At 40.9% G+C, this 26520-nt stretch overlaps 3 protein-coding genes across 7 annotated transcripts in view; 1 reads left to right on the top strand and 2 right to left on the bottom strand.

The window, feature by feature from the left end:
* Nucleotides 1–22217, bottom strand: part of ctbp1 (C-terminal binding protein 1) — a 107398-nt gene extending 85181 nt beyond the window's left edge. The window contains exon 1 of the mRNA XM_034181208.1: nucleotides 22200–22217. The gene's annotated coding sequence lies outside the window, so the exon portion shown is untranslated. The remainder of the gene's footprint in view (nucleotides 1–22199) is intronic.
* On the bottom strand, nucleotides 579–16464 carry LOC117519927 (THAP domain-containing protein 11-like). The gene is made up of 2 exons (XM_034181213.1): nucleotides 15311–16464; nucleotides 579–1849 (listed from the first exon to the last, which is right to left on the bottom strand). Exons 1-2 carry the CDS (start codon nucleotides 15581–15583, stop codon nucleotides 1709–1711), a joined length of 414 nt encoding a protein of 137 aa, XP_034037104.1. The 5' UTR covers nucleotides 15584–16464; the 3' UTR covers nucleotides 579–1708.
* On the top strand, nucleotides 16703–25744 carry phykpl (5-phosphohydroxy-L-lysine phospho-lyase). 5 transcript variants are annotated; one of them, XR_004563485.1, is made up of 13 exons: nucleotides 16703–16963; nucleotides 17043–17161; nucleotides 21652–21811; nucleotides 21908–21982; nucleotides 22060–22147; nucleotides 22231–22347; nucleotides 22432–22514; nucleotides 22596–22821; nucleotides 23241–23395; nucleotides 23583–23710; nucleotides 24096–24185; nucleotides 24286–24416; nucleotides 24534–25744. XR_004563485.1 is itself a non-coding variant. In XM_034181203.1 (12 exons), exons 1-12 carry the CDS (start codon nucleotides 16905–16907, stop codon nucleotides 24575–24577), a joined length of 1347 nt encoding a protein of 448 aa, XP_034037094.1. In that variant the 5' UTR covers nucleotides 16703–16904; the 3' UTR covers nucleotides 24578–25744. The 5 variants fall into 5 exon arrangements, 4 of the variants coding, with proteins under 4 accessions (XP_034037094.1, XP_034037095.1, XP_034037096.1 ...); XM_034181203.1 differs by lacking the exon at nucleotides 23583–23710; XM_034181204.1 differs by lacking the exons at nucleotides 23583–23710; nucleotides 24096–24185.
* The last annotated feature ends 776 nt before the right edge of the window (nucleotides 25745–26520 follow it).

The following is a 26520-nucleotide window of genomic DNA, read 5'->3' as shown; positions in this document are numbered from 1 at the left end:
GTTCTCTGGTTCACTGCTTTTTAGAAGCGACAAGTCCACAATTTCTTTATTAACCCCTCTCAAAGCCATTTAAAGATGTCAATCATGAGTCACATTTGTGCAGATTAAAGTCACTAACTGGGACTCTTGTCTGGTTGCGGGCAAGAAACGAGAATCGTCCTCCGTTCTATTTGCACAGCTCCAAACGCTGCGCTGCTCCCTGCCACGTCTAGTTAGAAAGAGTCTGGTCAGAATTAATAACTTCAAAGTGAATCACTGTTTTAAATCAAATGACACCTCTTTCCAAATGTTGTAAAACAGACAAACTACAGCAGAACAAAACTATTTTTTTTTCCCTTCCAAAAATGAGACGTACTCCATTCTTTATGAATTACATTGACATGCAGTGCAGCCGGCTGAGTTCAGCTCAGAGGCTATGGGGTGACATTTGTCTCATTAATATCTGAAAGGAAATGCTTTTGACAAAAACTACATATTTTGTTCATTTATATTTATGTCCAGAGATCTAGGATTCATCATGTATATCAAGGATTCAGTGACCATGTACAGATTTTATTCATTTTTATTTATATCCAGAGAGCAAGGATCCAGTGAACAATTTCCTATTCATTTACTTTATATACTTTGTTGTTGACATAGAAAACCTGTAAAACCTACTTTTAGTACACAGAAAATCCACTGTAGGTATCGATAAGGGAATCGATATGGAATTGGATCAATAAGCAAATCGATAATGGCATCGATATCAATAAAATCTTAATACCCATCCCTATTTCTGACAAGTCAGTAGACACGCAATCATTTTTTAGTCAGCACAAGTCAACAGAAGTATGTTAAAATTAAGAAGGCATTCAGAGTGCAAACCACCCCACATTACCGCCTCAGTTTGTCAGCTGAACATCGATCGATCAATGTGACCTCATAAAGCAGGCTTCCATGCATTTATGATTTTTAGATGTGTATACTTTTCCCTCACCCAAAGATATTTTATCACATTTGTAGAAATCCTTGAATTTCTGTGCTATAGCCTGCTAACATACACACAACTACCTTGTCAAAGGCAACAATTAATGTATAGTTTCCCAGAGCGTCAAAGATTTCAGAAACTGTAGCACAGTCCTACAGTGTACAGTATCTTGAACATTTATTCTCTCAGATTTGAGCTACTCAGACTGCCAACACACGTAAAAACAAACATCACTGAATGACATAAACAGGTTGAGCATAATGGCCTGCCCAAATACATGTTTGGACAAGACCAATCTCATACAGCACTGAGGAATTATTGCCTTAATCAGTCACATTTCACAACATTCACCAGTAATGCTCTTTGTGTGGGACATAAACATGTCCTTCGGTTGCCCAATACAGACTTTTAAAAATGTTTTTCAAAAAAGACAAGTTGTGATTATTAAAAAAATTACTTATTTTTCCGATAAAATGCTACATACAGTAAGATATCATTCTGGAAATGTTGACTGCTGAACTCCAGTATAGAAACCATTTTGATACTGGAGCCTTATTTGTTCTCTGCGGATTTCCAACATATACCTCAGTAGACCAGAAGGTGACCAAACATGGTAAGAGGAGATCATAAAATCCACTGAAGCACAACTAAAATGTAGTTAGCTATGGCGCACCGAGGAACAGTCAGTTTAGTTCTGGAAGCTTCAAGACCAATTCTGCACAGTCCTGACCTCTGTACACATTACAAGTCTTTTTGTTGAATCCTCTTCATCTTCACTTTGTGGCTCAATGCCGGCTCGGCCAAGGAACTCAGCAGAAGAGATGAAGGACATGCCTCTCCTAGTTCTGGAAACATGGTGCCACCAGTTCCACAGTTACCAACCTACACCGAGGATTAAGAACACAAAAGAACATGATAAACTTAATACATGGGACACGAAGCAGCAAAAAATGACCAACAGTGAACACTGACACAATCAAGAACTTCCACCATTTGATCCCCTGATCTGTTGTTAGATGATTAGCCGTTATCGAAGCTAAGTTGTTGGTTAGCTGTGCCCACCATTGCTTGTGGTGCCATCTTGGGGCCGAAATAGTGTTCACTGTTAATTTGTCTGCATGTAAATCCAGCTATTTTATTTATTTGCTGAAAATGCTGGGTTGTTGTGCATTTGGATACACAAATAGACACAAGGGCTTCAAGTTGTACAGATTCCCTTCAGATCCGAACAGAAGAAAAAATTGGGAAAATAAAGTCAGCCGTGTGGGATGGAAGCAACTTCATCATTAAAGCTTTGCGAGATAAATTTATTGTTCAGTCCCATGTACAGTAAAACTCACCTAAACCATCATTGTATAAACCAGATATTCACAGTCACTGGACAAAAAAGTCCCAATGTAATAAACACCGTATATAACAGATTTTTCGCTCGCATCGGATAAAATGTCCCGTCCGATCACAATATATTTCCATTAAAACCCCATCACACGTGGGACCAGAATCATTTCCATGATTGAAAAAAACGACCGTTTATTTTTTCACACTATGCTCAGACTCGGACCCACAGCCTGATGTGCACCTGTTAAATCAAACACAGCAAAAGGCTGCTATTTGACACTTTTCTGCTTTCACTCCTTTGTCTCCCATCATATTTCAATAGTTTTTTCAGTGAGCACACTGATTAGATTTTAATAATGGGATCAAATACATTTGGCAGAAAAAAAATTTTCAGAGGAAATATTGACCCGGTCATTAAATGATTCAGGATTCAGGATTCCCCACAGATGTTTGAAAAAATTTACCTAATTTGTACCTTGGAAGAATTGATTAAACTGCAACAAAATAAATCATCATAAATTGTAAATTTGATAGCTTAACTATTTTTAAACTTGTCTGAACAGTCATGGTATAACCGGATGTTTTTGTATTGTTTTCCATGTAATAAACACCGTATATATTGGATTTTATACAACAGATTTTCGCTCACATCGGATAAAATGTCCTATCCGATCACAATGTATTTCCATTAAAAACTGCGAGCCGTCTGGACGTGCAAAGTAACAGAGATACAAATTCAAGTTCAGCTCTGACACTCGCCGATTTGAGGAAAGTGGGACTGGAGTCATTTCTGTGATTAAAAGCCAAACTATTCATTTTTTTCACACTGTGTTCAGACTTGGACCTGCAGCCTGGACATGCATCTGTTAAATAAGACACCACAAAAGGCTGTGATTTGACATTTTTCTGCTTACACTCCGTCTCCCATCATATTTTAATAGTTTTTGCAGTGCGCAGGCTGATTACATTTTGGGATCACGTATGATTGACAGAAAAGTCTGCAACTTTACAACACTGAGTCTGAAAAAGAGTTTGAATTGGAGTTGATGATTGTAGAAAGAAAAGCTTGTTGAGGGACAAATTAGTCCAGAATAAAGCATAATCCAAAGACGGAGAACTTTAAAACTGTCACGCACGTCATTGCATGACATGGAGTTACAGAGCTGCAGCAGCATAAAAAGGCTTTAAATTAATTCAATAATCATCATAAATTGTAAATTTATGTAAATTTGATAGCTTAACTATTTTTATATTTATTTTGATAACACCTGTACCTGGATGTGTTGCTGTATGTGGTTAAATGATTTTTAAAAATGTTGAAAACATGAAAGGTTCATTCAGTAGTTCAGCACAGTTGGACTCAAATTGGCGCCATGTTCTGAATTGACGCTACTCTCCTCAATAAAGGGACTCTACTGCAGCATGACAGACCCTTCAATGTTCACAGGGGACACAGAGAAGCAGCAGTGCAGCACTGAGTTAGGAACCAAGGGTGCTAGTGAAGAACAGCAGAATGAGTGTGTGGCAAAGGAAGGCAATCATGCTACTATCACTGTCACAGGGGTCCCACGAGAAGTTCAATGGGAGTATGGGGTATGACAATAGTGATAAGGTATGGAAAGAAGGACTACGTGGGGAATACAAGGAGGAAAAGGCCATTGAAGAACTCAGTCCAATGAGTGGCAAAGAACTCACCCTAGAGCAGGGGTCACCCACCCTGTTCCTGGAAGGCACCTGCCCTGCATGTTTTCAAACTCTCCCTGTTCCACTCCCAGGCAATTAACTCTATCAGGTGTGGTCAGCCAATCAAGAACTGGAAGACACCACTTTTAAAAAGTCAGGTGTGACTTGAGTAAGCAGACATGGAAAACACACCGATGGTCATAGATCTTGTCAAGAAACAGCTGGAAAATGTCAGAAAGCTGCACATGTTGGCAATGCCACAACTGGAGGCAGAAGGGAGACAACAAGTTGCCGATTTGAAAATAGCGACTACGCCTCCTTGGCGGCACGCATCTCAGTGCGACTGCGGTCTCTAGTACTCATATATGGCTCTGTGGCAGACACACTCTTCAGTTTGTGAAGAATTCCACACAGTCTAATTCAGTGTTCTTCTAGAAGTTGTTTGTTGGATGATGGGTGTGTAACCGCACTGAAAATATTGCGACAGACAGCCTCACTGATAAATTACAAGTGCCACGCCCAGTTCCTTGAACTTGCCCTGTAATGGGTGTTGTACTGTATGTATTCCCCAATGAAGGACTGGAGCCCACTTTAGGCAGTGACTGAAAGAGTTTAATAACTCAAAGTTAATCAAACAGCTAAATTGCAGCCCTTTAGGAAAGTCTTGTATCCAACTCACCCCACTGAATGAAAAAGCCTCATGACAAGCCTCCTCCAGATGGTTTTTGCTGAGCTGTTCTGCAACAAGTGTCTCAGAAGTTGTAGCTATAGTCCACAGACACACGTGAAGTAGACTTACTGGATGGGTGGGAATGTGGTTTGTTAGGATCCTGGCTTGGCTTGTGGTGTCCCTGCCACACCTGTTGTCTCAGTATGTCATCAGATTTACACCACGTAAAGGGACAGATGAGAAGAGGGGAGTATGAAACAAGATCAATCATTAACTGAATTCAGTCTTCTCTGAAAGCACCTCTTCAAACAGTGGCTCTCACATTGTGTTGTACAAGCTCTCAGAGTACAAAAACTGGAATTTAGAAGAACAAAAAAGATTTCTTTGAAAGAGCAATTCTAAATGTGAGCATGGGAGGGTGAATATAGTATGTTCTGAATAACAAAATATAGGCTTCTTACATAAAAGGCAATGGCTGGATAATCATATTCACAGACAAATATAGTCAATGGGCCTGAAGCACACACATGCACACGCGCATGCACCAACCCATTACAGAGTAACAGCTCAGGGGTCAAAATTAAAAAATGCTCCAATCATTTTGAAAACTACAACCCCTGGCAAAAATTATGGAATCACCGGCCTCGGAGGATGTTCATTCAGTTGTTTAATTTTGTAGAAGAAAAGCAGATCACAGACATGACACAAAACTAAAGTCATTTCAAATGGCAACTTTCTGGCTTTAAGAAACACTATAAGAAAAAAATCAGGAATAAAATTGTGGCAGTCAGTAACGGTTACTTTTTTAGACCAAGCAGAGGGAAAACAAATATGGAATCACTCAATTCTGAGGAAAAAATTATGGAATCATGAAAAACAAAAGAACGCTCCAACACATCACTAGTATTTTGTTGCACCACCTCGGCTTTAACAGCTTGCAGTCTCTGAGGCATGGACTTAATGAGTGACAAACAGTACTCTTCATCAATCTGGCTCCAACTTTCTCTGATTGATGTTGCCAGATCAGCTTTGCAGGTTGGAGCCTTGTCATGGACCATTTTCTTCAACTTCCACCAAAGATTTTCAATTGGATTAAGATCCGGACTATTCGCAGGCCATGACATTGACCCTATGTGTCTTTTTGCAAGGAATGTTTTCAGTTTTTGCTCTATGGCAAGATGCATTATCATCTTGAAAAATGGTTTCATCATCCCCAAACATCCTTTCAATTGATGGGATAAGAAAAGTGTCCAAAATATCAACGTAAACTTGTGCATTTATTGATGATGTAATGACAACCATCTCCCCAGTGCCTTTACCTGACATGCAGCCCCATATCATCAATGACTGTGGAAATTTACATGTTCTCTTCAGGCAGTCATCTTTATAAATCTCATTGGAACGGTACCAAACAAAAGTTCCAGCATCATCACCTTGCCCAATGCAGATTCGAGATTCATCACTGAATATGACTTTCATCCAGTCATCCACAGTCCACCATTGCTTTTCCTTAGCCCATTGTAACCTTGTTTTTTTCTGTTTAGGTGTTAATGATGGCTTTCGTTTAGCTTTTCTGTATGTAAATCCCATTTCCTTTAGGCGGTTTCTTACAGTTCGGTCACAGACGACTCCAGTTTCCTCCCATTCGTTCCTCATTTGTTTTGTTGTGCATTTTCGATTTTTGAGACATACTGCTTTAAGTTTTCTGTCTTGACGCTTTGATGTCTTCCTTGGTCTACCAGTATGTTTGCCTTTAACAACCTTCCCATGTTGTTTGTATTTGGTCCAGAGTTTAGACACAGCTGACTGTGAACAACCAACATCTTTTGCAACATTGCGTGATGATTTACCCTCTTTTAAGAGTTTGATAATCCTCTCCTTTGTTTCAATTGACATCTCTCATGTTGGAGCCATGATTCATGTCAGTCCACTTGGTGCAACAGCTCTCCAAGGTGTGATCACTCCTTTTTAGATGCAGACTAACGAGCAGATCTGATTTGATGCAGGTGTTAGTTTTGGGGATGAACATTTACAGGGTGATTCCATAATTTATTCCTCAGAATTGAGTGAGTTCATATTTTTTTCCCTCTGCTTGGTCTAAAAAAGAAACCATTACTGACTGCCACAAATTTTTTTTTCCTGATTTCGTATAATGTTTCTTAAAGCCAGAAAGTTGCCATTGGAAATGACTTTAGTTTTGTGTCATGTCTGTGATCTGTTTTTTTTTTTCTACAAAATTAAACAACTGAATGAACATCCTCCGAGGCCGGTGATTCCATAATTTTTGCCAGGGGTTGTATACCACTTTTGTCTGATCATAGAGATTCCCAAAAAGGTACAGTTCCAACTACCTATGAAAGAATGTTATGGAGTTATGGGGTTAAAAACAGCAAAAATGGTGATATAAGTCAGTTTCAGTTTGTACAGGGGTCAAAAGTTAAAGTTGCTCCAATGGTGGTAAAAATTGAAACAAGTTATTGGTTGAGCAGGTAGGATTAACAAAACAGAATAGTTTTGACTGTGGAATTGGTCTCCAAAGTAAAGGTGCAATCAGGCCAATGTCCATTGCATTCTATGAGATTTACCCCGTAACTTGATAACTCAGTGTGATAGATGGTTCAGACTATTCCATTTTACAATTTGAGCAACTTTAACTTTTGACCCTGGTACAAACTGAAATTGACCATTGTCATCATTTTTGTTCTTTTTTCCCTGCAGCTCCTTAACATTCTTTCAGATGTCTCTATTGTTACAAATAATGTACATAACTATGTGATGAAAAGTTGTGCTTATACATCAGGGACGAGGCTGCAATGACTTGCTTATGGAATTCATATTAGTTTACAGGGGTTCTGGCCACACTTAAATTACAACTTAAAATAATGCTTTGATCATCAAAACAAGAAAAACTACAGCACCACACTCATAGAGCTCAAAACTCCACTAGCACTAGTTTTCACTCAGTCACTCTCTCATCTTCAATCTGCTTAAGCTGGAGCCTATCCCAGCAGTCATAGGGTGTGAGGCAGGGCGCACCCTAAATAGGATGCCAGTCTGTCACACGACCACATATAGACAAATACACACAAAATCACACCTACAAACAATTTGAAGCCTGAGCACCCGGAAGAAACCCACGCAAACATGTGAAGAACAGGCAAACTCCACACAGAAAGGCAACAGGTGGGAATCAATCCATGCCCTCCTTGCTGTGAGCCGACAGTGCTAACCACTAAGTTACTGTGCTGCCCCACTAGTTTGTAATTCTACAAAATTTTACTGTGGAAAAAATTTTCAAGGTCAAAGTCCTGTTAGAAGTGACTTTTCAAAAGTTAAATTAGATGTGATTAAAAATATCAGGAGTATGTATTTACTTCATGTCCTTTTAATCAAAGTTTTTTTGTTGTGATGTTGTCAGGTTTTTTATTTATTTATTTACTTTTTCGGTTTCTGAATTCTCACACACTCATCTTCAACCGCTTAGTCCAATTAAGGGTTGCGGGGTGCTGGAGCCAATCCCAGCAGTCATAGAGCGCGAGGCGGAGTACACCCAGGACAGGACGCCAGTCTGTCACATGGCCACAAACACATTCACACCCATCGCACACCTACAGAGAATTTAAAGATTCCAACCCGTATGTTTTTGGATGCTGGAGAAAATCCACGCAAACACAGGGAGAAAATGCAAACTCCCCACAGAAAGGCCACAGGTGAGAATTGAACCCATGGCCTTCTCACTGTGAGGCAACAGTGCTAACCACCAATCCACCGTGCTGCTCAGTTTCTGAATTCTTTTTCAGATAATTTTCACAGAACATTGGTTAACTTTGCGATGCACAATTAGACAAAAAGGTATAAAATTGGAACCGCCATCCAATTTCTGTGGTGTAGGTAAATCCATAACAGAAAAATGAGTGTGAATGAGGCACTTCTGAGTGAGATATAATGCAAAATGTACATTAAATTCAAATGTGACAACATCCAGAATTTGGATCAGATCTGGATCAAACTTTGTCTGGCAATAGTGAGTGCCAGTCTGCACCTCACTTTCAAATATGAGAGTGATTGGGGCATGTTTGATTAAGATACAATGCAAAATGTACATTAAATGTGGTTTTCAATGTGAAATTTAAATGTCCACAAAATGTGTAATTGGGATCAGATCCAGATCAAACTTTGTCAGTCAATAAAAGATACCATGCTACATAATGCTCTCAAATATGAAAGAAATGTGATCTTTTTTGACAGAGTTGTGATTTTTTCAATATTCATTCAATGTTAAAGATAGGGATTTTTCCAGTTTTCCAAGATTTTTCCTGACTTCCTGACTTTGCCCTTTGACCTTGAAAATTTAATCACTTCTTGCCTATCAGGACATGAATCTTCAGTAAAAATTTAATAACAATATATGAAAAGGTGTGGGCTCCTGGCTGTTCACAAACAGACAAACAGGCAGACAAACAGACAAAGAAACAAACAGGGGCGAAAACATAACCTCCTCCAACTTCGTTGGTGGAGGTAAATATATAATAGGCAGTGGTGGAGGTTGTGAGACTGATTTTTTGATGCCTTGGCTTCTGCCTCACTATGCAATGACTCAGTCTTGGCCTTGTCCTCAGTATCGTGCGGCCTCGAAGAATAACCAGAGGCTGGTCCAAGGCCGTTCATTTTTACTTATTCTGCACGTTGTTTACTTGGCAACAACCAAAAACAAAATGCCCCATCGCCCTGTCACGTAACTTTACAATTACGATGGCCTATGCATGTGCAATGCTTGAATATACAACACACACAGACACACTACGCTATATCTAGAAGTACTAACTGTGTCAAAACAAGACAGTTTAGCCATTCCCATTGGTTGAGAGCCGGTCACATGCCTGGAAAATCAGAGGCATCTAGTTTTATTAGTGCGACTGACTTTGGTTTAGAAACTTGAACAATTTCTTTGACCATTTACAGACTTGTTTTATTTTACATGTACCCACTTACTTTATTTTGTTGTGAGCATGAGGAGGTACTTGAAATTGATGCACTGTCAGGTTCAGCCCCTGTCTTTGCTTTGCTGTATGTTATATGTAGAAGAATTTTTAGGTCCATATTTGAACTGTGATGAACTATCAAGTGTCCTGATCCGAACTGTATGTCCTCTGGTTGAACTAGCAGGTGTTCAACCCAAAAAAAGGGCTCTATTAGTCATTTAGTCTGTCAGGGGCTTTCCAAGGCCTTTTAGGTGCTTTCCCGCAGGCCACGTGCGGGGGCCTCAGGCCAGCTGCACGTGTGGCTGAGGCCACGTGCGGAGGGGGCCTCAGGCCAGCTGCACGTGTGGCTGAGGCCACGTGCGGAGGGGGCCTCAGGCCAGCTGCACCTGTGGCTGAAGGTCTTTTAAAAAAATCAGTTGTAAATCCTTCATGTTTTAATGGGAGCGTTTGTCACATTGAAATAATGGCCTAACACCTGCTTAGGGTTCACTAGAGGACGCTTCCAATAGAAAACCATGTCTTGGGAATGAAATAAATAAAAAAGTCGAAGGAGGAGCGATGCCCGCGGGTCTCCAATAAATAGATGAGCGCGGTTGTCACCTATTCAGTCTCTCTAGAGGACTCAGTTTGTCTAAGCTTTGTGTCGAAGGCTTAAATAAACTTAAAAACTCTGTGCATTTTATCTTGCTTAAGGCTGAATTATTCTAAAGTGTTGTGTCCTCTTTCTAGCATATCACTTGCAATTAGTTTGTGTTATCTAAAAGACGACATCCTGAGAAGACCAAAAAGACGAGCCGCGACATATACCTTAGCCACATAGTGAGTTCCATTCTAGGTTAGTCCCAGTGTTTTGTTTTCTTCTTGATCTCTTTTAAGTTCTTATATTTATTTCCTAGTTTGATTCTTTGTTCTTTTCATGTTGGCATTTTATTTGGCCTTTGGTTTTTGTTCATCTTTGTTTTAAGTATTTTATTTTAATCACTGTTGGTTTTGGGCGGGGTTACTATCACATATCCTTTTTGACTCTGCACCTGTTTGTCATGCCCACCTGCCACTGAACTCTCTTGTCTCCTGTCTTCCCTCATCTTTGTCTCGTTCAACCACGCCCTCTTCCTGAACATTTTCCGCACCAGTCTTATGTCACGCCCTGATTACCTACTGGGTATTTAAGCCTTGTGTCTCATGTTTGTCACTGCCAGCTCGTCGTACGTTGTGTCTTCGTTTCAGCCTTCCTGTCATAGTCCTGTTAGCCCATCCGTTTTTTGACCTTACTTTGTCTTCCAGATGTCGCCTTTTGTCTCAGCCCATTGTATTTTGTCTGTCTTTTGAACCCTGCTTGTTTTTTGACTATGCCTCAGCCTGACACCTGCATGTTTATGTTCGCCTCGCTGACTCTCTGTTTACAGAACCTCTGACTGAATCCCAGATGAAGCCTTTTTTACTCCTGCACTTTGTCTGTGAGTCTGCATGTGTCCAACCACTTTCTGAGCCACATACATGCACCAGCAAGGTTTGAGGCACCTATCCAATTAAATAAATTTTCTTTGAGAACTCTCTGTGAATTCTTTGAGTTACCTCACTTGTTTTGTTTTGGGTTTTTTGGTTGTTTGTTTGAAACTACCAAAACTAGTTTCTGTTCATCTTTGTTTTTACACTTGGGGCCTAAGCAGTTGTCAAACATTCAATGGCGCTCCCTTAGTTGGGAGGTGGGGTGGGGGGTATGAGAAATTGTTTTTATATGCCTTTGTATAATACTCTGTCTCATTCTTGGCCTCTTCCTTGGATGCTGTGGCGTCTGCCTCGGCTTCAAGATGGTGTGGCTCAGACTTGGCCTTGGCCTGGGGGTTGGTGGACTAGACTACAACACTGATAACGCAGAATAAATTTCCCACTTGAATGAGTATTATATATGTTTAATAAACAGAAAATGGATGGGCGTTGTTGAAGTCTGTATGATTGTGATTTCAGTTTGATATGAAATGACCAACCATATTACAGTAAAGCAACAACCCTTATTTTCCATTGCAGCCCTTAGGAAAAGAAAAAGTATCTTGTGAAAGGCACCAGCTGTTATGTGTCGGACGCGGGCGGAGGACCGACCAGCGTTTGAAGTAAGACCCAGTATAAAATAAGCAGAGCACGGTACAAAGGATAACTGAATTTAATAACATAACAGTGATGTGCAGAATTACAAACAAATAAGTGCGCGGTCTGGCGTGGTGGAATAGCGGTGCGCTCCCAGCAGCACAAACGGTCCGGAGCCAGAACAGTTCGGACCCAAGGACCCCGCCGGCACCCCCCAGGTGGCCGCGACCAACAGAGTCTGTGAAAGAAGACACCATCATGTGAGTCCACCACTCCACACACAGAGAGACCACTCAAAGGTGTACACAAACAGCAAACACTTCCTGGCTTAATCACTAATCAGCTTCCCACCCTGCAGGCATGGAACACCCAGTTCAATTCTCCACTGCAGTGGAAGCTGATTAAACAACTAACATAACAGCTCAATATAACAAGATGTGAGGGACACCACATCTACTGACTGTACTCATGTTAGTCACAAAACCTAAAGTACCTCAGGAAGTGTGCTGACGAGCGTGAGACCTCACCCCCTCCTCTTTCACAGACCATGGCGTCAAACCTGGTACGGTCTCTGCATCCATGATGATGAGATGGCTCTGTAGACGACGATCTCACCCGTCTGGTCACAAGGTCGAGTCTCTGGCAAATACACACTGTGTACTCCAGACTTAAATGCAACCATGCCCCAATCCATAAAGATGCACCACAGCTGTGAGTCCTGACGAGCTGCACATGACAGGCTTCAGGTGATCAGGGTGAGGTCCTGATAGCTCAGCCACACAGCCACTCAGTCCTGAACGCAAGCCACCTGGAAGGAAAAACAAAAGACAGAACAGAAGACAGAAACAAAAGGCAGCCAGGCACCCCCAGCCATACAACACCAGCAATGTTAATACTAAAAATAAATCAAACTGTCTTGTGGCAAGTAACAAAACAACTCTGCATAAGAGACTCAAGAATCTGAGGCAACACTTTGCAAACATCCATTTTCTCTATACCCACTTACTCCAATTGAGTCTCAAGGGGGGCTGGAGCTTATCCCAGCAGCCATAAGATGTGACGTAAAAGAAACAAACAAATAAGTAAATAAATAAATCTGAGGCTTTAAGGGACATTTATACATTTTGGAAGAGGGTCATGTGATGTTGCAGCCAATCAAACCACATGGATGCCAGACATAATGCAGCTATTACTTATTATTTTTTGATTGTTACTTAAGGATTGCGAGTGACAGGGCTGGTGGCCAAGTGGTTGGTGCACTTGGTCTCAGTGCAGAAGGTTCCCGGTTCAAACCCCACCCCTGCCACATTTCTCCATGGAATGTGGAGTTGTGTCAGGAAGAGCATCCGGTGTAAAACCTGTGCCAAATCAGGGTACATGCACACAGAGACCAGTTAACTATTAATATATAGATAAAAAAAATGATGTATAAAAACAAAAAAATCTGTTGATGTGTGCCTTTCTCCTTTATTATTGTTGGTGCGTTGGTCTTACTGGTGTTGCTGTGTGCTCAGTCTGTAAGACTGTATGTATGTTGTCATTAAATTAATATTATTAAGCTATTCTGAGCAGATATTTACTTGTAAGTAGAATGGATGTTCTCCCGCATTCACAGTATTCATACATAATTCAGGTCACAAAAAAAAAAGTTAAAATACAATTTTCTCTTGGTCCTTGCTCTTTTTATTTGTCCTTTGTACTCTCTTTGGCTTCTTGTGTTTTTGTTTTCATAAACCTTTCCTGATTTTCATTATGGTTTTTCTGTTGTTGCTGTTAACTTTTTGTTTTGATTTGTAGAATTTAAATAAATATGTTGGTTGTATTGTACACTGTAGAGTCCCTTTATTGAGAGTATAGCATCAGCTTAGAACATGGCACCATTTTGGTTCCAACTGTGCTGAACTACTGAATGAACCTTTCATGTTTTTTCTTTTTTTTTTTATCATTTAACCACATACGGCAACATATCCAGGTTCAGGTATTATCAAAATAAATATAAAAATAGTTACGCTATCAAATTTACAATTTAAGATGATTTATTTAATTAATTTAAAGCCTGATTTATGCTTCTGCAGCTCTGTAACTCTGTGTCATGCAATGACATGCGTGACAGTTTTAAAGTTCTCCATTGCTGGATTATGCTTTATTCTGGACTAATTTGATCCTCAACAAGTTTTTTTTCTGTAATCATCACCTCCAATTCAAAGGTAAGCTGTACAATTTCCTCTTTTTCAGACTCCATATTGTAAGTTTGCGGACTTTTCTGCCAAATGTATGTGATCCTAAAATGTAATCAGCGGGTGCACTGCAAAAACTATTAGAATATGAGAGGAAAGAGTGAAAGCAGAAAAGTGTCAAATTACATCCTTTGTCTGATTTAACAGGTGCATGTCAGTCTGCGGGTCCGAGTCTGAGTATGGTGTGAAAAAAAAAAGATCGTTTTTTTAATCGCAGAAATGACTCTGGTCCCACATGCGAGTGGTTTTTAATGGAAATACATTTCAACTGGACTGGACATTTTATCCAATATGAGCGAAAAATCCATTATACAAAATCCATTATATACAGTCTTTACTACATGGAAAACATTACAAAAACTTTGGGACTTTTTTGTCCAGTGACTGTGAATATCTGGTTTATACGATGACGATTTAGGTGAGTTTTACTGTACATGGGACTGAAAAATAAATTTACCTCGCAAAGCATCCCATACAGCTGACTTTATTTTCCCAAATTTTTCTTCTGTTTGGATCTGAAGAGAATCTGTACATCTTGAAGCCCTTGTTGTGTCTATTTCTGCATCCAAATGCACAACAGCCCATCATTTTCAGCAAATAAATAAATAAAATAGCTGGATTTACATGCAGACACATGCTATTTTGATCCCAAGATGGCACCACGAGTCATGTGACCAATTAATTTTTTTCCCCAACAGATCATATCGGAGTTCCGCACGTGCAAGGGTTGATGGGATGCCAGTGCTACAAACAAACCCCCGTGCTTCACTCGCTTCAGCAAAACAGTTCAATATCGCTCATGAGTGCACGCTCTTCAAGGACGTTTTGCATCTAAAGTAAGAAACCTGCTAACATAAATACCAACAACCTCTTTTTATTTGCCAAAAAAAAAAAAAAAAAAAAAAAAAAAATACATGAGAAAAGCCTTCTAGTTTATCCCATGGAAAAGAGTGACACAGTTGTGCTTGGTGTGTTCCATTGTCATATGTTCACTTATGTAGTTTTTTTTCTATGACATATACAATAAAAAGCTCAAAATGTTATGTTTGTGAGTACTCACTGCCATACATGGTTGGTCAAGACATACCTAGAAACTTCCCCACACTTCTCATTCAAATCTGCATCACATATCACACCAATTTGACAACAAAACGATATTCAGAAGCTTTTCTGGTAGGAAATGAAAAAGTGTGCAAGTGAAAAACTTCTTCAGGCAAGTAAAACTGGTCACCAGCCTGCACTAAAACAGGCGCATGAAAAAGCTTAATGTCACTGTAGTGGAGGAGGGATCAACAAGCACTAAAACAGGTAGAAAAATCATGAAGAAATAAGCTTTATTATCACATACCTGCTTTAGCTCATAGCCAAGCTGAAGTGTTGGGTTTGGGTGCAGTTCTGTGGGCTTCCCATCAGTGAAGTGTACACTGCAGACACGAGAATTCTTGTTGGGTGTCCAGTTCTTTACATAGCCAGAGCCCAGCTGCTTTCTGTTCACTATCTTTGTCCATTCTGCTCTCCTGGCTGGCTCAGTTGGGAATGGGAATAGCTGAAATGGCCTTGGGCAATCACAATCCCTGATGCAAACCTGCAGTTGTGTAGTCCACACACTCTCTGCTTCCATCTCTCAATAGATTATGTGCTATTCCCACAGTCTTTCACTGCACATATCCTGCCCATCTCACCTCTACTACCAGATGAACATCTGCTGCTGGTCTGGGAGCTGTGTATCACTGAAGTCCAAGTGTTGAGAGAAATAAGCATGAATTGCTGATGTAAACAACGCCTGATGCAGCAGAAAGCAGTGCCTGACGTGCGCGTACGTGGGTTTGTAACATGGAGCTGTATGGTTTGTACGATAGCGGCGACCGGAAGTGGATTCCTGACATGCGCACTCGGAACTCCGATATGGGCCCTGTCCCAATACCAACACTACACCCTATGCCCCTGTGTGAAATGGACACTCAGAAGTGTCCATTAGGGTTCGAGTGTGCAGGTCACAAGTGTCCAAAAATTGAAAGATTGGGACAGTGTGGGTTACGTCATATACCTGTGCCACTATGTCATTTCTGCGACATTTATATATAACATAGAATTAAATTTACATTTTTTAAATATCACAGATGCAAAGGCATTTTGGCAAGCAAATTACCTTATACGTTTTCTTAAGGTTTTCCCATTTTTTCTTGCATTGCTGAGGAGTTACCTTTCCCTCCAGGTCCATAATTTTTATGATTTCGCTGCAAGTCATTAAATAAGCAATTATACTGTTTTTTTTAAACTTACTTAATTTTTTTTAATTTAAAGGAGTGGGTAAATAACCGGTAAATGTTTGAAATAAATATTAATATTTTTATTTGGCTGTTAAATTGGTTGTTTTATGACATGACTACAAAAAGTAACGAAATTGTTCGCACGAATGTTCGTAAATACACACCAAAACGTCACGGCAAAGCAAACGTCCACTGTAATTACACATGTTAAGAATAAAATATTTACACTTGAAAAGACAGTTTTTCGGCCCGGGCACAGGAGCTCGATCGTCATCCATCTTTTTCCAAGATTTTTCCGCCGTTTTGCTCAAATACGTCACATGCAGCAATGAATTGTGGGTAATCGGCTTCGGCGAAGTTCGCATCAATGCGGGCTTGGCCGAAGTGCAGACCAAGTGCGGAAACGGGGCGGGGCGAACTCCTCTCCGGAGAATTGGGACACTTGAACCCCTCAGCGGGAATGCGCATTTGAGGGGCACAAGGGTGGAAGTGCGGGTATTGGGACAGGGCCATGGTCTACTCGTCGTGTCGCGACTCTCCTCTAATCTAGTACACTGCACATTACAAATAAAGCTATTACGTAAAAAAAAAAAAAAAAAAGGTTTCAGCTGACAGTCAGGAGGAACCAGTCTGTGGGATATACAGATCAGTGGAATTAACGGATCTGCGAATATGGCACAAAAACAACTCAGCAAAGAAGAGACCCTGACAATGAGAAAGAAGCTGATTGGGTACGTAAATAACGGATGTTTTGTTTTGTTTTTACGTTTTGCACTGTTCGGCCACTGACTTGTTTTCCTTCCATTGCAGACAGTCGTGTAGACTGTTTTATTCAGACGAGCCTGTGAAAATAGTTAGAGCTAGAGGACAATACCTGTTCGACGATCAGGACGTGTGTTATTTGGACTGCATTAGTAACGTACAGCACGGTATGTCTCATCATTTTTACAAAACAGCATGACTGACGCAACATTGCCACTGATGTCGTGATGACATACCGGTGACGACAACTAGCGATGGGAAGCCATTTCCCAGCTCGATCCGTTACAAATCGCTTTTTCTAGATCGAGAAAACACATTTGCTCCCACTGAGCAAACTTATTTACAGGATTAGACTTTTAAATCGATCCAAATTAACCCATCTAATCTAAATTAATCCGTATTTCTAGAGTGTTTCTTGCCGATAGGCGACTTCAGGGTCCCATGATCCTTTGCGCGTAGACGCCTCGTGTACTGCCGCTCATAGACGTTCCAGGTATTTTGGTCACGTGACCTGGAGCGCTGAGCCGTCCATCTTGGAAGGTTGAAGTGCTGCAGCGGTCTCGCGCTGTCAGTGGAAAATGTCGATTCTTTGGCCGATTTCTCTGCCGTTAATCACATTTAAGACGTGAAAACTTGTGCTTCGGTCAATTCAGATACGTTGATTCGATTTCTGAAGTCAGATTTATCTAGTGAAGCCAGTGAAGAGACGCCAAAATGGGTGTAATGTGGTCGAACTTTCTGCTTCGTGTCAAAAGTCTGGCTGCAGCATTTTGAACCAATTGGAGAGCCCTAATGCTAGACTGCTGTAAACCAGAAAATAGAACATTGCAGTGGTCCAACCTAGAAGAGTTGAAACTCCCAGGTATTTAAGTCACGTGACCAAAATACCTGGGACAGAATGAACAGAGTTCCACCTCAAAGTTAAATCTCTGGTGGAAAAAAATGATTAATAGGGTAAACTGCAGAGGCAGGGTTTATTTTACTTTTTGGGCTATAGGGTAGGAAAGGTAAAAAGAAAAAGACTGTTTCAACAAGGTTGCCTCTATATTATTTTTGACAGAGCAAGTTTAAACCCATCTATGTGCTTCTGCTTAAAAAACAGATATTTCTGTTGTTGCATGTTCTGTCTAATAAACTGAAATCACCAACCCTTAAGGATGGCAAGGAAGGTGAACACACAGAGAAAAGCAGAGTATTCTGAATCATTCCAAGTAGAGAAACTGGGATTGCTTTAACTAATTTTTCATATTCTGTTTTTGTGATAGTTAAATCAAATTTTATGGTTAGTTCATCAAAAGACAATAAATTGCCCTCAGTAAGTCCAGTATAAAAATGATACCTTTTTCATACCAGTTGGCTTTGAAGATTGATTTTCTGTTTGTGGTGATAAATCTGTTGTTCCATAATATAGTATTGTGAGGGGATAAGTTATGGGTGAACATCATCTTTCCATTTTGCAGAGCTTGTTTATGGAAGTCAGACATTTTTATGGGAATTTTTGGGACTTCAAAATCGCACTTTAGCATGAACTCAATACCCCCAACTTTGTTAAAAACTTTATTGGGGATATGGTACCATATAGAATGAGGATGGGTGATACAGTCTTTTAGCCATTTCAATCTAAATGCTGCTATAATTGATTCAAATTCTAATGCTTTTCACCCCCCATTTTCATAATGCTTAACTATCTGAGACTTTTGAATAAAGTGTGTTTTATTCTTCCAGATAGGAGGTGTACAGAGAATTACATGGATAAATAAGCCTTGATAAGCCTTCTGTTTTAGGTAAGAGAATACGGCCAAATAGTGATAAATCTCTTGTTAACCAGTGATTAAGTAATTTCTCTACGTCTTTCATTCTGGGAGTAATATTTAACTCAGTCCTTCTATGCATGTCTCTTGTTATTACAAGCCCAAGATATTTTATTTCATCTTTAACAGGGATATTGTCACATTTACATTATTATTATGAATAGCAAGAAGTTCACATTTTTTTTTAGGTTCAGTGTTAAGCCAGAAGCTTTTGAAAAAAGACTGATTTTGTCAATAGCTTTTGGAATCATGTCTTGACTCTTTAAGAATAATGCTGTATCATCCACAAATTAACTTATGACTTTCTTTTACAGAATTTCAATGCCTTGGATGTCTGGGTTATTTTTCACATATATTGCCAATAACTTTACCGCTAAAGTAAATAAGAAAGGACTAATTGGACATCCTTGATGAGTACCTTGGTTAATTGGGAACTGTCCTGAAGAGCCAGTACTAATAGATACACAACTGCATATGTTTTTGTAAAGCATTTGTATGATATTACAGAATTATGGTCCAAACCTAAACATTTCTAAAGTTTTAAACAGAAAAGGATGTTCTAGGGTGTCAAAATCTTTAAAGAAATCTAAAAATAAAATAAAGGTATCTTGGGAAATCAAGTAATCATAGTCAAGCATATCTAAGATCAAGCGTGTATGGTTGTGGATATGTCTGCCTTTGATAAATGCTGATTGAGTCTCGTCAATTATTTTACCTAGACCTGTTTTCAGCCTATTGGCATAAACATGGGTTAAAAGTTATAAAGGTAGCTATCATCTGGCTGTTAGAAGCAAATTACAGACAAAACAAAACCAGCTGATTTCAACAGACAATGCAGCCTGTGGTGGTTTTCATCGGACGGCCAGTCTCGGAAGTATGAATCTCGCCTTCGGATTGGCCACTTCGCCAAAAGTGACATGGCTCCGCGACAACCCATTAGAACAAAATCATGACCGCAAGAGGCAAAACAGGTGGTAAAGCCACAGCCAAGGCGAAGACTCGCTCCTTCCGTGCTGGATTGCAGTCTTCAATCAGCCTTGTCCACCGTTTCTTGGAGGGGGGTGTGGGTGCTGGAGCCCCCATTTGCCTGGTGGCTGTGCTCGAGTGTCTGGCCGCTGGGATCCTCGAGCTGGCCAGCGGTCGCTGCTTAGGACAGTGGGAAGACTCATATCATTCCCTGTCACCTGCAGCTGGCTGTCCACAACAGCGAGGAGCTCATGAGCCGCATTGCCAGACATTTTGGGGATCTCGGGGGTTAGGTGCTCGAGCATGGCCGCTGGGTGGGCAGGGGCTCCGGCACTCGCGCGCTCTGCATGGTTCCCCTTCCTTGGTGGGCGATGGGCTCAGTTGGCTGGGGGCAGCAGTCCAGCACGGGATGATTTCCTTCTAATCCTTTGCTGCCAAAGCACAGAAAAAAGAGGAATCAGCCAGAGTTGACTGATGACATGAGTTTTCGATTGACGGGAGCTCCACTTTACACTCCATTTGCAGCCTTAAGCCCTGGTCCCACCAAATAATGAAGGATCAGTAATGAGCCTCTCAGAGCCACCATTCTCCCACCATAGTTAAATAAACCCTCTCGTAGCCCAAAAAAAAAAAAACATGCTGCGTGGCTCATTATTCATCATTCATTATTTGGTGGGACCAGGGCTTTAGAGGCAGTATATTCAGTTAATGAGGCTTATCTCTGAGCGTGGAGCTAATTTCAAGATGTTCAAAATTTAGCAACAACAGCGTGGGGCAGTTTGTGTACAAGGATTTTAGAGGCATGTGCGTGGTGCTTACGAAGCTGCTAAAAGCCCATTATCCCAGTGCCTGGCAGCTGTGCAGGACCTGAGAGGCTATTTTTGGAGCGGCTGCCCGCTTGTGCACACAATTCCACCTGCTCTGTGCACCGGACGCTGTATAAACACCTCTAGTAACTTCTGGAATCACAGACTGTTTCATCTGGACACTTTTTTCCTTTCTTTCCTGCTCCATGAGGAAACAAGCGTGGGAGGGGTGGAGGGTAGGATCAAACGTGCATTCGTGCACGATGTCCCGCTACATGGCACTGCGTGGTTCATACATGGCTAATACGAGCCATTCGAGGCTCTAATGACTGGTCGGTCGTGGCTCACTAGAGGCTGCTACGTGGCACATGTGGGGTACACAGAGGCACATAGAGGCGCCTTAATAGTGGATACGTGATAGATGAAAACGTGGGTCATTCTTTGAATAATCGCTATACACCCATGCGTGGCTCGTTATTCATGGCTTATTATTCGGTGGGACCGAAGCTTTATAGGGAGAAACGATCAGTAGTTATAAATCTGACTTCAGAAATCAAATCTACATATCTGAATTGACCTAAGCACAAGTTTTCACGTCTTAAATATAAATAACGGCGGCGAAGTCGGCCAGAGAATCAACAGTGATTACGAGCGCAGAGCATGCATTTTCCACTGACAGCGAGAGAGCGCTGCAGCCCTTCAACTTTCCAAGATGGTGGGGCCGCGATCTGCTCAGGGAAGGCCTTTTGTACAGCTCGACCCTATGTAGTAAATCTTTGTTTGTAACCTTTCTATATATCTGCTGGAAATCTATTAATTTTATATCAGTTTTCAGATTGATTTTTGCATCCATTTGGACAACAGCCCATCATTTGGAAACCTTTTGAAGAATAACACAGAGCATCCATTAACCCGCTGTATTGAGATATATGATTTACAATATGACCAGTGAGCAATCACTCGGGTGTTAAAAGCAATGCTTGTAAGTCAAAACCCTGGCGCATTGAATTTCACCACTCCAGTATGTAGGCACTCTACATAGATGGGGAGAATTAACGCCTGTTTGTTCCTCAGTGGGCCACTGTCACCCCAAGGTCACAAAGGCTGCTGCAGCACAGATGGACATCCTGAACACAAACAGCAGATTCCTGCATGATAACATTGTCCTGTATGCAGAACGCCTGGCTGCCACCCTGCCGGAGAAGCTGTGTGTCTTTTACTTTGTTAACTCGGGGTAAGTCTAGATTCCATAATACATAATCCCCCCCCCCCCCAAAAAAAAACCTAGCTGAATGCTACCCCTTGAAAAGCACACATTATCTTCTGGCAGTTCAGAGGCTAATGATCTTGCACTACGTTTGGCCCAGCAGTACACCCAACATGAAGACGTCATAGTGCTTGACCAGTAAGATCCCTTTCAAAGCTATTTGAATTGGTGAGTTTTTGCATATGAATTACAATGCAACTCTCCTTTTATACTAGTGCATATCATGGGCACCTTAAGTCCCTCATCGACATTAGTCCATACAAGTTCCGAAAACTCGCAGGACAAAAAGAATGGGTTCATGTGGTTTGTAAAATTAAGTATATCGCAAATTGTCAGCCAACAGTAAATGACCTACCTTTTTAAAAAAAAATAGGGTTCTTCCCTAGGCACCCTTACCGGATACCTACAGAGGCATATACAAAGACAATCACCCCAATCCAGGCCAGGCATATGCCGATGCTGTAAAGGACATAATAACAGAGGTGCACAGAAAGGGGCGAAAGGTGCAGTTGAACATCCTTCCTCATACAAAAATAAATAGTGCAATCAACTTTTATTTTCATTGCTTACCTTATTGTCTTCTGCAGATCTCTGCATTCTTTGCAGAGTCGTTGCCAGGTGTTGGAGGACAAATCGTTTTGCCCAAAGGATACTCATCCAAAGTTGCAGAGTGAGTCTTTTCTCAGTTTCAGGTCCATTTTGCTCCATCAATCAGTAATGAAATGGTGCATCTTCCCCATACGCTCTGCAGATATGTTCATTCTGCTGGTGGAGTGTTTGTGGCAGATGAAGTGCAAACAGGATTTGGACGTGTGGGAAGTCACTTCTGGGCTTTCCAGCTTCAGGGGGAAGATTTTTGTCCTGACATTGTGACCATGGGCAAACCAATGGGTAATGGGCATCCTCTGGCATGTGTGGCAACCACAGAAGAGATAGCTGGAGCTTTCACAGCCAATGGAGTGGAGTACTTCAATACGGTGACTATCAAACACCATATCATTCATACTTGAGACCAAGGTTTTACCAGGTCAGCCAAAGGGAATCAATCACTCAGGACTTTACCTTGTTACACTAAGCATATGAAAATTTGATTTATTGCTGCATGTAATTAAACACTAATGAATGCTATATCTCATTTCTCTTAATAAATGCTACAAAATCCTACATACATTTGTAAAGCAGAAAATGTCCTGTTTCTGCCCCAACATTTCAATGGGCTCCTTACTGGCCCCTGCCACTGGTTTAAATGAAAAGCGGCTGATTTTTCTTTTTTTTCTTTTGAGTAATCCAGCTGACAGACAGCACCACAAACACATTTATTTTCAGAGTTCTTTTGGGACTACATCAAGTTTTGTGTGGACTTGACACAAATCTGCCTTCTTGTGATTTTGTGCAGTTTGGAGGGAATCCGGTGTCCTGTGCAGTAGGGCTGGCAGTCCTTGATGTGATTGAGGAAGAGGACTTGAGAGGAAATGCCATTAGGGTGGGATCACACCTCAAAGATTTATTCAAAAGCCTACAAACACGCCATCAAATCATTGGCGATGTTCGGTAAGCATTTGGGCGACTAGTGCATTATTTCTCACTTCAGTAATGCCAGATATAAAATAACAGCTATGATGCATCAGCTGTTAATTTTGGTCAACTGAGGACTAAGTGAGACGGTGCCTGATTAAAATGTCAGAAATGTTTTTTCACATGCTACTGCCGTTTCTTCATCGGACTATTCTCTCTGGAGCCTAAAGATGTTTGTACGTGAAGATCTTAGTAGCAGATTCTGAAATGACCAAACAAGCCTAGCTGGTGCCATCGGCTATGACATTCAAAATCATGAAAGTCACCTTTCGTCCAGTTTTGGGGAGAGAGGTGAGGAGGAAAAAAAAAAACCAAACAAAAAAAAAAACTTTGTGACTGCTTCTGTGATTGCAGCAGAAAACAAAACAGTACATAATTTTCCCACAAGAGGAGCGGCTGTCTCCATAAGTGGTCAAATCCTGCAATATCATGCAGGGCTCAAACGAGACTGCGGTGCCGTAATCCTTAAAGGTTAATACAATATTGTTAAATCCTTTAAAAATTAAAGCTGAAAGTCTACACAATAAGCATATCCTGTTTTTCAACACCATTGTGGTGTACAAAAGTAAAATTTGTGGCAGTTCAACCACTTATGGACTTGATTGTAGAACTGAAATCAGGGCCTCCACTGCACATCGCTCTCCTCAAATGTCACTTTTCCCCCCCTCCATCACAGAGGAGTTGGGCTGTTTTTGGGTGTGGAGCTGGTTACAGACAGACAGCAGAGGACTCCTGCCACACAAATGGCCGCAGAGGTGGTAAAAAGGTACAAATGTTAAATTAGTTTATACACGTAAAACCCAGAGAATAATTTACTCCATGGATCACTCTGCAGAAGTTCCATGACTTAAATTTTTGTGACTCAGACTGAAAGAAGAGCGAATCTGTGTCAGTACAGATGGCCCCTATGACAGCGTATTGAAGTTCAAACCTCCCATGTGCTTCACTGTGGACAATGCAGAGCTGGTGGTACGTTGTATCGATCGCATCTTCACAGGTTAGTTATTTACCTCCATTTACACCATTCCTACTGTATGCCCAATGATAGACATGACTTTAATGTAAAAATACATGGTGCAGTTTCAAATGCACAACTTAAATTTCTCATCCTCAGATATAGAAGCCAAAAGCCTAGAAGTGGAAAAAGGAGACATTTAAGGTCTGTCAAGCCTGTAAAAAAATGTTTTAATTGCATTTGACAAACGGTCATTCATATTCAGAGGTAGATGGTAAATGTCCTTAAAAACTTCATTTTGGAGAACATGCCATTTCTTTCCATTTAATGACCACTGGGTGGGGCTGGATATACATATTTCACCTTAGCACTGAAAGGTTATAATACATTTGCACTTTTAAAATTCCACCACAAAACACTAGAGCAAACATTTGAGTTTGTTTCTGCTATTTTTGTGTGAGTACACACTGGTACCATGCTTCACCCCATCCACCACACCAGTGAACTGCCTTGAGTCCTAAATGGCAATCACCCTGGCATACCTTCAGCCCATCCAGACGTCTCAAAAATTTGACAGAACCAGGTGAAACACTGGCATTCCATTGGCTTTCTCTAACCACTGACGTTCTGGGTCATGCACAGAACACACCACATTGCTGCTGTTCCCTCACAATGCAAGAGACTACTCAAGCAAGATACTCTCCTAGTCTCCCAAAGTAACCACTTGCTCCTTCATTCCAGCGGTACCCAAGGATCCAATGAAGAGACCTTGGACCAAAGATGTCCAGTCATCACCTCATCACTGGTTATCAAAGTGTCACAACCATGTAGGACAGAAAACACCAGGACCTTCCAGCAAAAACCTGTCCAATCACCTCCCCATTGAACAAGCTTGTCCCATATGTCTCCTGCTCTCAAGGCTGAAGAGTCACAGCCCAAATAAGTGAATGAAGTTTCTCAGACGATGCAATCAAGTTATCTGTTGGTTCCAGAGATGACAGAGTCATCTGTGAAGTAAAGGTCAGCAAATCATTCCCTGCCAGACAGAGGCACCCAAGATACCAGTTTGTACAGACATACCGAGTATAACCAGACATCTCTGATGTCTTTTTACTGGTTGGGAATTTTTACTTTATTCCTTGTTAAAGAAATTGCCACAACCTTTGGCAACTTTTGTAAGTGGAATGTAGCGGCCTTCTCTTGAAAGAGCTGCTGTGCACTGAAAAATTTGAATAGGGCATGAAGCAGGGTACACCCTGGACAGGACACCAGTCTGTCACAGGGCCTATTTATGTGCAACTTCATTCAATTCTTTAAACAGGTTGAAGAGCCAATTTACTTAGTAGTTGGTTCAGCAAATTAATGCTTGAGTACCCCCCAAAAAACCCCACACTGGTCACGAGAAACATTAGCTGTGTACAACCTACAGTAGTGTTCAGAATAATAGTGCTATGTGACAAAAAATATTAATCCAGGTTTTGAGTATATTTCTTATTGTTACATGGGAAACAAGGTACCAGTAGATTCTCACAAATCCAACACCACCAAGCATTCATGATATGCACACTCTTAAGGCTATGAAATTGGGCTATTAGTAAAAAAAAAAAAAAAGTAGAAAAGGGGGTGTTCACAATAATAGTAGTGTGGCATTCAGTCAGTGAGTTCATCAATTTTGTGGAACAAATAGGTGTGAATCAGGTCTCCCTTATGTAAGGATGAAGCCAGCACCTGTTGAACATGTTTTTCTCTTTGAAAGCCTGAGGAAAATGGGACGTTCAGACATTGCTCATAAGAACAGCGTAGTTTGATTAAAAAGTTGATTGGACAGGGGAAAACATACACAGGTGCAAAAAATTGTAGGCTGTTCATCTACAATGATGTCCAATGCTTTAAAATGGACAAAAAAACAGAGACGAGTGGAAGAAATCAGAAAACAACCATCAAAATAGATAGAAGAATAACCAGAATGGCAAAGGCTCACCCATTGATAAGCTCCAGGATGATCAAAGACAGTCTGGAGTTACCTGTAAGTGCTGTGACAGAAGATGCCTGTGTGAAGCTAATTTATTTGCAAGAATCCCTCGCAAAGTCCCTCTGTTAAATAAAAGACGTGTGCAGAAGAGGTTACAGTTTGCCAAAGAACACA

This window comes from Thalassophryne amazonica, chromosome 11, assembly GCF_902500255.1.
Source record: "Thalassophryne amazonica chromosome 11, fThaAma1.1, whole genome shotgun sequence".
NCBI lineage: Eukaryota > Metazoa > Chordata > Actinopteri > Batrachoidiformes > Batrachoididae > Thalassophryne > Thalassophryne amazonica.
Note: the sequence above shows the minus strand (reverse complement) of the source record. Positions and strands in the feature narration are given on the sequence as shown.